This window comes from Gallus gallus, chromosome 4 (genome assembly GCF_016699485.2).
Source record: "Gallus gallus isolate bGalGal1 chromosome 4, bGalGal1.mat.broiler.GRCg7b, whole genome shotgun sequence".
NCBI lineage: Eukaryota > Metazoa > Chordata > Aves > Galliformes > Phasianidae > Gallus > Gallus gallus.
The window spans coordinates 82,938,951-82,952,292 of record NC_052535.1 but is presented as its reverse complement, the minus strand read 5'-3'; the positions used below and the strand labels follow the sequence as shown (position 1 = coordinate 82,952,292).

The window sequence follows — 13,342 nt, the reverse complement described above, 5'->3', positions numbered from 1 at the left end:
CAGGGAGGCAGAAGAGGGCAGCTGGTTCCACATTCAAATGAAACAGCTGCCAGCCCCAAAAGTTTGTAAAGTGAGAAATTGTTTTTAATAGTGGAAGGGCTCATAATCCTCTGCTTTTTAAAAGTTTAAGCCCCTGTGTTTTTCCTCTTCGCTAATAATAGCTAATAACAGCTTAAGAACAAGCGAGTAACCTGAACCTGCTTTCTGACAGCATTAGGAGTCTTTGGTTCTATTAGCTCGCTGTCATTACCATCGAAGTGCTGGCAGTGTGGGAGTCTTGTTGTAGCTGTCAGCAGCGCTCCTTTCGAGCTTTGAAGCCCTGCTGTATGTGGCAATAGTGGCGCCTCTCGTGCGTGCAGATATTTCTTTGTAATTATTATTGATTGCTCTGTGTTCCGCTGCAGAGAGGAGACCATTATCTGAGATCTGTGGTTTGCATTCCCACTTTGTGAAAGTAACTCCAGTGATGAGCTTGGATACCTGCTTGGGTGTTTATGTGGTTATCTGATGTTTGGGACTGGAGGTGTACTCTGTGTTAAACTGGATTAAATCTGTACTAATGAACTGGAGTCGCTCCAATCTGTGCTCCGAAGTGAGCAAAAGCAGGCTGGGCTGACAAGGTGTAATGCTGAAAATGGCCAGTAGGCACTTAAGCCCCTTTTTTTGTGAGCTGCTTGCAGATCCTGGCGGGGCAGCGGACTTGCAGAGCGCACTCTGCAAACCCTTCTGGGGTTTGTGATGGGGACGGAGTGTGGTGGTGAAGGATGGGCTGCACAGAGCAGGTGTTGGCATTAGGAAGCAGCCTGTACCTGAGGAGATAGAAGCTGCTACTGCACAGTGAGAACTAGTCTAATAAGTAACGGGGTTTGATTTCTTCAGAACTCCTCCATTGACAGACATGGGCTTGATTGCTTTGGGTTTACAAGATGAAACGTAGTGCCCTCTTAAAACATGAGTGCATGGTGTGGATCACAAAGAGGGGCTGCATGCCCAAACTGATCTCCTGTTGACAGAGGCTCTGTTTCTGCAGCCATTTTGTACGCTCCCTTGGGACTTAGTGGCCAAGCAGCACCCCTGCAACGAGCAGCAAAAAGATCTTTCAAGGTTCCCAAGACAAAATTCCTTCTTGCTCATAAATAGAGCCCTTCTGGAATAACATCCAGCAGTTCCTAAAGATGCCAATACTGGTTGTCTTTTGGGAGGGAATACAGCTTTTGTAAATGATTAACAAATAGCTTATAGATTTTTAGTCACTTATTGAAGAAGGCGACTTTTAGTAACCTGAATAGGAGTGTAGCTCTGAGCATGGGATATTTTGTGTTAAAAACCAGGCTGCAGCTTCCCTGCAAAGCCCTCATGTGAAGCACAAGCAAGGCCAAAATCAAGGAGCATGGAGTTGGACTCTGTGATTCTTATGAGTCTCTTCCAACTCGGGATATTCTATGATTCTGTGATTCTCTCCTTTGATCTCATTTTGAATTGATTTAAAGATTGATTCTGCTGTTTTGGTTCTGATTGGTTCATTTGAAACCAGAAGAAAACTTCAATGGCACATTAATATACAGGTAACCAAATCGCGGAGCGCAGGGCTGAGAACGTACTCGTTCATCCAGTGTTGGTGGGTGTTTGGCAGGGCTTCTGCCTTTGCCAGGACTTGAATAAACCTGCTGGTTCAGCCAAAACGCCTCAACAGACACTTCACTCTCAGCAAGCCCCATGGCATTTCCCTGGTGCTGCTGCCAGCAGGACCTCAGCTGCAGTATGCAGTTGGGTACGTGCTGCGGGGCCAGGGACTGAGCCAAGGAGAAGGTGCAGCGCACGATGCGCAGCCGTGTGCTGATGGAGGGAGATGATTCCTGGCTTATTGCTCTAATATGCGGTGAATACATTTGGAAATTCCCTCCAGATTCTGCAGAGAAGTGATATTAATAATTACCTTTCCCCCTCCTTCTGTTTTTTTACTTCCCTGCTTTTTTAACGCTTGGAGAAGGGCGTCCAGTTCTCCAACCAAGATGCAGTGGATTGTGGAAGGGAGAAGCTCTGCCCGGGTCGGCCTGAATCAGTGCTTTGCTGTCCTGGCACACGTTAAACACTCATAAAGTTTCCTGTTTGCTGCTGTTTCGTGCCAAGTGCTTTTACCTCTGTCTCAGAATATAAATGCTGTTGCATTGTTAGCGCTTTGCCTTTATTTAAAAAAGAAATTCCTGGAGATTATATAAAGTCAGAAGACAATAAATCTTCCAGATGCTGAATTGTGCTAAATAGTGTAAACTGAATCAAACACTAAGCTGCTGTTTTATCATGGGATACACATCTACAGACTGAAGCTTCATTGTGCACAGCCTGGAGAAGGTGAGATGTTAGATCACATTTAGAGAATGAATACAGAAAGTTTTAGAGATACACTGATGGAAAATTCCCACCTGCTAACCTGGATTCAGTTACAGCCTCAAGGTTTATCTACAGAAGGAATATAAGCGAAAGGGGCTGTTTCACGGAGCAGCCATCAAAATGTCTGTCTAGAGAGAGGTTCGATTTCAAGGGGAAGTTTTAAAAGCTTTAGTTGAGTCGTTTAGCAAGGAGTTAACACGGGAGGATGCAGCAGCGTTGTATTGAGTTAAAAGAGCACAAAGTGAGTTGGAAATGCTGACCTGTCGTTTTGAGACTCGGTGAAACAAAAAGTCTCTAAGAGTGAATGCTAGGGGAAAAAAAGCTGGGAGAGCTTGTTCTGCAAAAAGAAACCTCCTCTTTTGGAACTGCCTTTGTGTTTAGGAGAAGAGCTCTTTGCACATCGAAAAGTAGTTGGCACCGACCCGTGCTCTATGGTGGCAGAGCACTGGCAAACTTGCGTCACTCCTCTCCTTTTGGAAAGCTCCTGGCTGCCCACCCCAGAGTGGTTGAGCTGCAGGAAAGGGAACATCACCCACATGCCACCCAAGTGCCCACTCACTGGAGCCCACTGTGGCATCCGCAGCCTCATCCAGCCTCATCTCCATGTGCTGTCCTCTTTCTGCTTCATGTCTTTCTCCTTCTCCTCCTAGATTCCCCTTCGTCAGGTGATGATGAAGATGATGACGATGAGTCAGAGGATACAGGTAATTTGTTTCTCCAGGATACAGAGAGTTTCTTTCCAACAGAGATGTGGCTGCCACGTGGCTCAGACATTTGCCTCCATCCATGTTGAAACGGGTGTCCTTAGGACAGGAGCACAAATGCTTGGGTCCTGGCACCAGCAATTTAGAAGTAGCTGCCAGAGTGGTGTAGCTTGACTTTTTTGGCCACTCAGTTCTGTGAGATTGACTCAAGCTTGGGTTATCAGTTCTCCTTGCATGTCAATTCCAGAGTAACTCATTCTGTCATCATGTTTTTTTACTATGCTGAAGTTACACCTTGCAGTTACACATCGCAAACCTCGGCCTGCTTTCTTTTTGTCGTGTTTAACTTTGGTCCTAATGAGCATCTCAGCTGGAGGCAGACGCAGCTCAGAGAATAAAATCGACACTAGCCAAGCACCAAATTTACTACTGCCATAAGCAGGAGCTGTAAGCAAAGCCCCTTTGGATTTTCTTTAACTTGTATGGGGAAGGGAGCCCCAGAAGAGAACCACAGTGCTTCCACACTAACCCTCATTCAGTCACAGAGCTTGTTTCTCTAAGTGCAGTATCATTAATCAGGATCATTACATGCTTCACAGGCATTAGTGTTGTGTTTTATTATGCTTTTTATATTTCTGAAAAGCGAGCTGCCTGTGCTTATGTGTTTTTAATAAATAAATGTCTTGCATTTGAACTCCAAATCAGCTATGTATGTTGGCAGAAGTTCAGCATGACTGGAAAATTTCTCGTGCCCACAGCATTGGACATGGAGGACTCTTTAAAACAGGTCTCCCACTGTAATAAATTTGTGCTGCTGTGTCGTGCAGCGTGTGGACAGTAATTGTGAGGTACAGTGCCAGGCAGCCCATCAGCAGCAGTTAGTGGTTTTCTGATAGCCTTTAATTAGGGGGGCTGGATGCTGTGAGTTGAAGAGCACCTTTGCAGAGGTGCTCGGCGCTCCTGATGCCAACTGAAGCCCATTGGAGTTGTGGGAAGGGGCAGCTTTGCTCAGGGTTTGCCCCTCTGCAGAGCAGCTTCTGATGAGTAGAGTACATCACTCGGTGCTTTTTTAATGTGATTTGTAGTAAACTCCACCTCTTAGCAGCAGGTATCACAAAACATGAGCTGTTTTATGGTACAGAAAGACACGTTTCTCTTCACCAAAAGGGAAAACACGCATTTCGCCACATGTATTTATAGCCTGTGTTCTGGGTCTTCTTGACTTCGAGACAGTCTCTTTTTTTAGATCCAAAGGTAACCACTGGCTTTGCTTAAAGGTCTCGCTATAAAAAGTTGGATTCTCTTTTGCTTTAAAAAACTGTTGATTAACTTAACATACCAGAGGGGTGAAGCCTCGTGTTGTGAAGTGACGAGAATGTGCTTTATGTTGCTTTGTTTAATGTCAGACCCTCCAGTTAACACTGACAAATCTTCTTTTGAATCTGGGGAGCTGTGTGTTAACCCCAGCACCACCGCCACCTTTGGGACATCTCAGTGGGGACAGAGGCTGCTGGGTCATCCCAAGCAGGGGGGCATGTGGCTGTCACCAGTGCCATGTCCCAAAGTCCCACGTCCTTCATCTCCTGAGGCAAAAAGTACTCTAATGATGTGTATGAGCTCTTGCCTGGCCATCAGACATCACCATGGTCAGGAGTTAGAGGAGTGAGGGCAAAAAAATGCCTTTCATGCAAAAGCATGATATAACCAAGAGTTATTCTTATGCAGAGAGAGATAACGTGTCCAGGACTGACTTACTGTGTGCTGCCTATTTTGCACGTCACTGAGTAATAGTATATCCCATTCTCATGTAACACTGTGTATATTTTCTGGCTCTTTCCCATTATTCAAGAGTGTCTTACCCTCGTGTTTATAGAGAGGGGCTTGGAGAGCTGATCTTAAAATAGTGTCATGAGTTTGAAGCCAGTCTCATTGATTTTGAAGATTACAGCCTAGATTGCTGAAATTCAGGCTGGAATTACCAAAGCCAGGGTGGTGAAAGGAAATTCCACCTAAAGGAAATAAGTATTTGGTGCATCTTGGAGAGCATGGAGACAGCATCCCTTAGAGACAGGCAACCAAAGGGAGGAAAGAGGAAGCTCAACAACTTCATATTGTCCCGTTTGTTGCAGCCTGGTCACAAACTGTGATCTGCCTTTGGAAAAAAGAGGCTTCCCAGTACCTCTGTTCTTTACAGCTGTTTTTCCTGGCCGTGGAACAAAAAAGCAAGCTCCATTTTCACACAGTGCTCTTCTGCCCCAGTGCTCCCTATCCCTCTGTATCTGTTTGTTTGGAGCCCCCGCTGCGTAGCCCCAGCACCTTCAAAGAGCCCCTATAATCTCCAATTAAATCTGGCTGTGTACTCAGAGGCGTCAGCTGGGGAAATTACACAATTAGGGTTGATTCTGTCTGCTGCAAAATTTTGTGGCTGCTCCTAATTGCTAAATGAGCGCTCGGCTGTATTAATTATTCCAAGTACTGCTCTCAGTTTTTTAATTGGTCATTCCAGGTGGATGGGTGGCCAGTGTCTGACAAACAAAACGGACCGGCGGGCTTAGTGCTCGATGATGGGAAAGGGCTGGCAACAGTCTTTGCGGGTCCCTTTTTTCACACCTGCGCATGCAGAATCATTGCTTGTCATTAATTCAGAGCAAGCAGCTCAAAAAAAAATTTTTTTTTTTGTGTCTTCCATTCTTTCTCACTCCCAAAGCTCTGTGGAACTTTGCAAGCTTTGTGTGAAAAGAAGAGTTAAAATTTTCACCCCCTTTAAAAGGCTGTGATGAAAGGACTCTTGGGGCACAGTAGACCAAGTGCTGATGTTTTGTTTGCTGCTCCTGAGAGCAAGAACAAAGGCACCGTTCTGAATGCCTTGGCACTTCTTGCCAGTTCCAGCTTGACATGTGCTGTGCCCTGATTGGTCTGTTAATCTGGGGGTGCTGAGCCCTGCGAGCCCCAAATCACATGGGAGATGACCCAAATGGCAGAGATGCACTTGGGGAAGAAGCCATGTCTAATGACCGGAGCCCATTTGGAGACAATCCCTGGATGCTCAGTAAAACAGTGAGCAGCAGGTTATAGAATCATAGAGTAATATGAGTTGGAAGGAACCCATAAGGATCATTGAGTCCGATGCCTGGAAGAGCTTTTAGAGCTGCTCTTCTCTGCAGCAGTGCATGGGGATGTCTTCATCAGTGCCTGGCCTCTCCCTGAACCTACTGTGTGTTTAAAGTCCCCAGGAAGTCAGGGTGCACTGCCAAAAGGAAGTGTTTCACTGAAAAATAATAGGAAGAAGGACAGGGACGAGTCTGTCCCTGTGCCCACATTCCTTTGATGCATGTAGGCGACTGATGGGGTTCATGTTGTGTGAGGCGGTCTGAGGGCAAATGAAAGCCCTTAATACTGAATTTTCGCCCCTGGCAAGGCTGTGCCGCTACCAGGGCACCAATGTCCAGCAGCCTGGCCTCAGCTATGTGAAAGCAGATAAGATACAGGAGCAATGCACCCAGATGCCAAAGGGAAACCAGGCTACATGGAGTGAATCAACAGGTGCTGGAATGGTGCCTGTCGGAGCTGAGCTATATGAGCCTGCCTGAAGCATCCCTGGAGCTGAAGCTAGACGAGGTTCTGGGCACCCTGATCTAACTGTAGGCATCCCTGTTCATTGCAGGGGAGTTGGCCTGGGTGACCTTTAAGGGTCCCTTCCAACTCAAACGATTCTGTGATTCAATGAGTGGAATCCACTGGGAGGCTCTGGTGTTGGTCAGGTCTGCTTCTTTCAGTCATGTTTGTCAAAGGCTTTCAAAATCCCTAATCCTTGTTCATTCCTGGGAATGCAGAGTGCAGTGATGTATGAGCAATGTTTGTCATGCATTTTTCGTCTAGTTCAAGGCGGGAGGGCTTACCTGGAGTCGGTACAGGATGGAGCCAAACACATCAGGGCCTACTGCACTGCGGAGCTCCTGAGAAGGTGAAGAGCTCGAGTGTATCTCAGAGCAGCTTGAAGTGAGAGAGAAGGCCTTGCACACCCTTGTCGTGAAGGAGGTCTTCACTGAGGTGGTGTTTCTTTGCTATTTTGCAAAGCAAGCACCATGTACGCCCATCTCCATTTGGCCTTGGCTGAAGGTGCCTTGTCCTTCAGGGAAAGACAGCAAGCTCAGCTCTGCACTGCTTCCTTAAGCAGAAATGAAAGTTTGGTTTTAAAGCTTTCTCTTTCTTTCTTTCTGTCTTTCTTTCCTGTGTTATAAGTTTGCTGCCGCTGGTGCCCTAATTTGGAGTTAATATGTAATGTCTGTAACGGTGCCAAGAAACATTGCTGTACTTTAGGCAGATTATAAAAGTATCTCATGCTAACACTGGTATTTTAAAACTTTTCCCTGTTCAAAGGTAACATGAATCTTTAAAACTAAAATCACTTGAACTTTCTGAACATAAACGTGATAAACCAGTTTGGCACTGGCTTCTTTCCCTCTCCTTCCCTTAAGGAGGCTGCGCTACATTTGTGCTCACCGAGAAGCAAAACCTCCCAAAGCACTCAGCTAGTTCTTTTTCTCTGCACTCCTGCTCTTCCTTTTTACGGCTCCAACATCTTTCTGCTGTTCATGCTTCTTGGCTACTATTGTCCCAGTGGTGCATCTGTATCTTTTTACACACAGAGGCCAGATCCTCACTCTGATAGCTCTCTCCCTGTTGATTTAAAAGCAGCTACTCTAGATTTATACCAGCATTACCGAGACAAGAACCTGGTCATGAACCTTTCATCACAAACCTAAAATGCAAACACCCTGTCTACGTATATAAGAGTCATTTAGCTGTAAAGCATTTCTGTGTCATTTATCTTAACTGCAGCAGGTAGCAATTTAACTGTCACTCCGCACATGCCAAAGCCTCTCAAATGCATCTGCTCAGCAGCTGATATCCTCTGCTGCATAAATGGGCTTTCTCATCGTGTCTTCTCTTTCCTCAGGTGTCCCCTTCTGGACCCGGCCAGATAAGATGGAGAAGAAGCTGCTGGCAGTTCCTGCCGCCAACACCGTTCGCTTCCGATGTCCAGCAGGTGGAAACCCAACTCCCACCATTTACTGGCTGAAGAATGGCAAAGAATTCAAGGGAGAGCACAGGATCGGGGGCATCAAGGTAAGGCCTCGGTTTGGGTCTCTATCAGAGGTTTTCTACGGACTGTAGGAAACGGTGTTTTGCTGTGATGAACGTTGGTACATGGAAGAGCATGATGCCAGCTGTGCTGGAAAAGAGGTGTTTCTGGCAGTCCTTGCAACTGCTCAACATGGAAGTGTTAGATAGGGTTGCTGTCCATTGGGATTTAAGACTAGTTGCCCGTGAGTTTGTTTACATTGGCTATTCATGGATTAGGTAAAAAAAGGATGAGTGTATTGGGTGCATTGTGGATGGTAGAAGCTTCCGTCCTTTTTTATGGAGATTATCCCAGTACACTGTGCATGACCAAGCTGTAGCTACTTCCATTTTCCAAGGAGAAATGACTGTGCCGTGGTTGGAGGTGTGGGAAGGACCTCACCAAAGGGCTGGACAGCTGTGCTGGTGGTCATTCATATTGGTGTGGTATAAATCATTGACCCGTGATCAAGTGTTGGATCCCCCTGTATCCACAGTAATAGAAATCTGCTACTTGGTTCCTTCCTTCTTCTTTCCTTTCTGCCACACAGTGTTCTGGAAAATACTCTGGCTTGAGTGCACACCAAAACCCAGAGCACTCAAGTGAATTATCCAGAAGTTTCTATGCTATTGTACATGACAAATAACAGGATTATAACTAGAAAATCAGCTGCTACAATTTTTCTGTTATTTCTTTGTCCCCTGAAGGTCACAGTCGAGACATATTTAGGAAGAGTACAGCTGGCAATAGCTGCATATAACAATATCAGACTCTGAGCAATTATTTTCAGCTTGTGCTCCACCAGCCCTGGCATCCTTGAGCTAGTTCTGAGGAAAGAAGGGGATTTTTCAGGAGGCACCTTCACCAGTACCTTAAATAGCTCTATGCTGATGCCTACCACATCTGTAACCCTCTGAAAGGGGCTCGGCATGCAGAGCATGCACGGCTCCAGAAACCAGAAAAGGATTTGAAAAAGCATTCCCTCCCCACCGTTTTCGGACTGTTTCTTTCCTGTTAGCTCAGGCCCATTCCTGAAAGAGCCCATTGTGGTCATTTCAGTAAAGCCTTTGAAGGTCCCTCCTCAGCCCTGTCCCCGTTCCAGCCTGGATGAGGCTCAGGGCACGCTCGGTTTTAGATCTGAAAATGTAAGGAAAGCGAAGATGTGGGGAAGCAACTCCTGTCTGTAAGCAGTCTACAGCAGAAAACATTTATGAAGCACAAGCATCTTTTACTAATTGTGCCCTGTAAGGATCATCATGAAGTGTTTTCAGGCTTGCGTGTGCTGTTTAAACGGCTTTTTACAAAACTGTGTGACATCAGCTGCACTAAATTATGCTTGCAGAATAAAATGTAAAGCTGAAAGCAATTCCCCTACCCGCTTCCCAGTGGTTTTAATCTATCCTTGAGTTTAAATTGACACATTTCATCTTCTGCAACACGGTAGTGAGTCTTTGGCATCGCTATGCTTTGTTTCTCTAGGGGCACCTTCCAGCAACAAGCCAGTGCTTAAAGAGCTGTTGAAGGCAATGTCAGGCCAATTACAGCAAGATTGGTTTAAGCTTTCTGTCTAGCTATAGTTCCTTGTCCTTTTCATGATATAAAGACATCTTCCTCTCTCTGTAATTTTCCTTCTCATATTTGCTTGCTTTTGCTCTCGAGCCACGGTTAGCTGTAAGTAGTCTGATGTAAATCTCATCCAATATAAATATACTGATAGATATCAGCTGAGATTTGAACCAGAAGAAGAGGTTGAAAACCTGCTCAATATCTCATGTATTTAAGATTTAAATTCCCTGTTACAACTTAGCTTCGTAACAGGATTAGGCAGCTTGAAAACAATGGGCAATATCCAGATCTGGCGGAGTTTGGTTGGCTCGCTTCATCTCAAGATCCGGTCTTAACCCAGAAATCTTTGAGCTGGGAGTTTTTTTCATTTGTTCTCAACGTGCGGGAGAATTTAAACATTGATTGTGAAAGGTCTGCAGCCAGCAGTTGGAAGTTGACCACTGTTCCACTTCTACCTCTCGCAAATGGCGTTTGGATCCTGTGTGATTGTCAGAGCCCTCTGTAAATTCTGTAAGAGAGAAGGGCAAGTGTTGAAAACATGAAACCTGGGTCAAACTGGGCTTCTTACAGTTCATCCTTAACTGATAGAGGAAAAAATTCATATGACTTATCATATGAAATTTCCCAAAGAGCATTAATGATTAAATCCTTGTTGGAATCTCTAGTATTGTAAGCCTATGTGTGTTAAATGACCCTAGAAGGAAAGATCCAGGGGGAGGGGAGGTAGGAGATTATCCCTTCCCCAGACCATCACACTGACTTGCATACCAGTCTGGCAAACACTCACTGAGTTTCCAAGTGTATCTGCAAATGTTTGTTTCACAAGAAGCCAAGAATGACAGCACCAAATAAACCAGAGGGATTTCTAGTATCTCACCAACTTGATTAATAGCTGCACTAAATCATGTCATGTTTCTAGTGTTTTATCAAGTACAGCAACCATCCTAAGTTGGGAACATCCCTTTTTATTATCCATTACATCTAGACCTTAAAAAAGCACTATTGCTTCTAGAAGAGTTTTCTCCCAGAGTTTGTGCCCCCAGGTTCAGATCTTTGTTCACAGTCCAAAGTCTCTGTCACAAACCCAGTGGTAAGAAGATCCTTGAAAGTAAGTACAAGACATGCTAAGTAAAAGACCTGATTTGGACCTGATTCTATAATACATTTTAGACTAGGGAGTTAGCCAGGTGTCTGGAGTCCCAGTTCCTTGGAGTAGTTCCTTGGGATTCCATAGGCAAATGTAGTGCTGAAGAGTGGATTAAAAGAAGTCTTTAGATACAACTAAGAGACAAACCAGTACGGACGTAAGCTACTAAGCAGCCACAAATTTGCATTCAAACTTTCTTGATAGTTTGGCACGTTCAGATGTGAACTTGGGGTTCAGCTCTTGCAGCTCTTGTTGCCCTGTAGTAATTGCAGCGCTGTTAGAGATGAACCAAGTGGGATGTTGCTTTACAGAAGGTGAAATGTTAGTTCTGCATTTAGCTCTGTATGTGCCATTGTGGGTGGACAGCAGGTACAGTCAGATATCTGCAACAACCATGGCTCCTCTGAAGACTATAGCCGTGGCCTCCTGCTACATATATAGAACCATAGAACTGTTCAATTTGGAAGGAACCCATAAAAGTCATCTAGTCCAACTCCCCTGCAACAAATGGGGATATCTACAGCTAGATCATGTCGCTCAGAGCCCCATCCAGCCTGACCAATGCTGAAATGAAATCTTATATTCACACTTCTGAAAAGTAGGATTCTCAGCACTGCTATTCCCAGGAACGTAGACATGTAGAAAGCATGGGGCTTTGTCAGAATAGCTTTTTGCTAACCAAGCTGTTCAAACTGTTCGGTCACATGACTCCAAACCTTTTCTTTCTGAAATTCTGTCTTTAATTGTCTTTAAAGGGCAACTTGGCCCTTTAAAGGAAAGCATGTGGATGCAATTTATATGTAGCAAAGGAGGTTAAATAGCTTCATATTTGAGTTCACCTGCTTCAGCAAGGAAACTCCGGGAGCAATTACATCCTTGTTTTTTCCATGAGCCTTTGACATTCTGTAGCTCACCATTATTGTAATCTCCAGCTTCTGTGTCCTTGGAGTCACCTCCACAATGTTTAATGAGGTTAAATGTCCTGATCAGAGTGGCAGAAGGCATCAAATGAATATTCAGAGATTTGGAGAGCTTTTGTATGCTGTGCATCTTGAAGTCATCTTTGTTTATGTTGATTGCTTTCTGTATTAATTCAAGATTTACTTTTCATGTCCATTATTTCCTCTGCACTTGTTAGAAACAAGCATTCTATCCAGGAGTGCAGGGCAGTGGGTCAGACTGGAGACATGGGTTGTGCTTTCCTTTCCTGCTGCTGAACAGCCAGTAACTCTGGACATAAATCACATTCAGAAAAAACAACTAGAATGAAGGCTTAGTGCAGAATGAGAAGGGCTGACCAGACGTGAGGCTGAGCATGTTTTCTCCTCAGTTCTAGACAGAAAATGTTGGGGGCTAACTCAGTTGTCAGCCATTTCTGTTCTGACAGCCATGCTGTCCCCATAGCATAGACATTCAAAATATGTTAGGGTGGGAATTATGAGCTTTATTGCTCTTGGTTATCTTTATGAGTTATGTAGCAATTGGTAAAATTCTGCAGACAAGAATGCAGTGTGTTGAACTGATGGAGTCTCTGGACCTGAGTGGTCTGGCAAAGGGGACAAGCACATCAAAACTAGATGGTCATTGTAGTCCATTTCAACCCAGGCCATTCTATGATTCTATAATTCTGTGATTCACATCTGAACTATCTCAATGGATGCCTTCCAAACTCATTATTCTAATGGAGGTGCCACATCCAGTGCAGCACGCAGCAGGTTTCATTGCTGTTGTTACTGTGAAAGCATCTACAGGCCCCCATTGTAATCTCAGAGTGTTACACTGCATAGGACTGTTTATGCACTGATCTTACTTTCTTTTCAAAGTAAGCTTTCAGTGGTCCTTGAAATGGGTACCTGTGATGTTCAGGCTGGCTCTGGGGTCCATTCATGCAGAAGTTCACTGATTGCTCACTGAGTTGTAGGGTCTGGTGATGATCACACTTGACCATGGAACTGATGGTTTCATTTCTTCTTCCAGTTGCGACACCAGCAGTGGAGCTTGGTGATGGAGAGCGTTGTGCCATCAGATCGAGGAAACTACACCTGTGTTGTGGAGAACAAATATGGCAATATTAGGCACACATACCAGCTTGATGTTTTAGGTAAGATTTCACTGTTTTCCCTCGGCAGCTGATCTGTGGTGATGCTGAACAGGTGTATGATAGGATGCAGGAAGCAGGAGCTTGGTTTCTTTCCCAAATAAGTGGAGCCGAGAGGAAGCCTCCTTTTGACCAGCAATTCAGTTTCAGCTTGTGATGAATAAATTAAGCAGCAGGCCTCGAGAAGGGCCAGAGAAGGAAAGGTGTGAGCGGGGCTGAGATTTCTATTCTCTTCCTTGTGGTTCCTCCTTGTTTGGCTTGAGGAGCACTGGCTGGTGAGGTGGGCAGGACACCTGGGATGACGCTCCCAG

General features: G+C 45.0%; 1 protein-coding gene across 10 annotated transcripts in view; it reads left to right on the top strand.

Moving 5' to 3' along the window:
- FGFR3 (fibroblast growth factor receptor 3) overlaps window positions 1-13,342 on the top strand; it is a 52,351-nt gene that overhangs the window by 18,184 nt on the left and 20,825 nt on the right. For 9 of the 10 annotated variants that reach the window (XM_015285877.4, XM_015285876.4, XM_015285882.4 and 6 more), the window contains 3 exons: window positions 3,042-3,095; window positions 8,056-8,225; window positions 12,911-13,034. In XM_015285877.4, the coding sequence (XP_015141363.1) occupies window positions 3,042-3,095; window positions 8,056-8,225; window positions 12,911-13,034 (348 nt within the window). The remainder of the gene's footprint in view (window positions 1-3,041; window positions 3,096-8,055; window positions 8,226-12,910; window positions 13,035-13,342) is intronic. The other variant, XM_015285883.4, reaches the window with a different exon arrangement.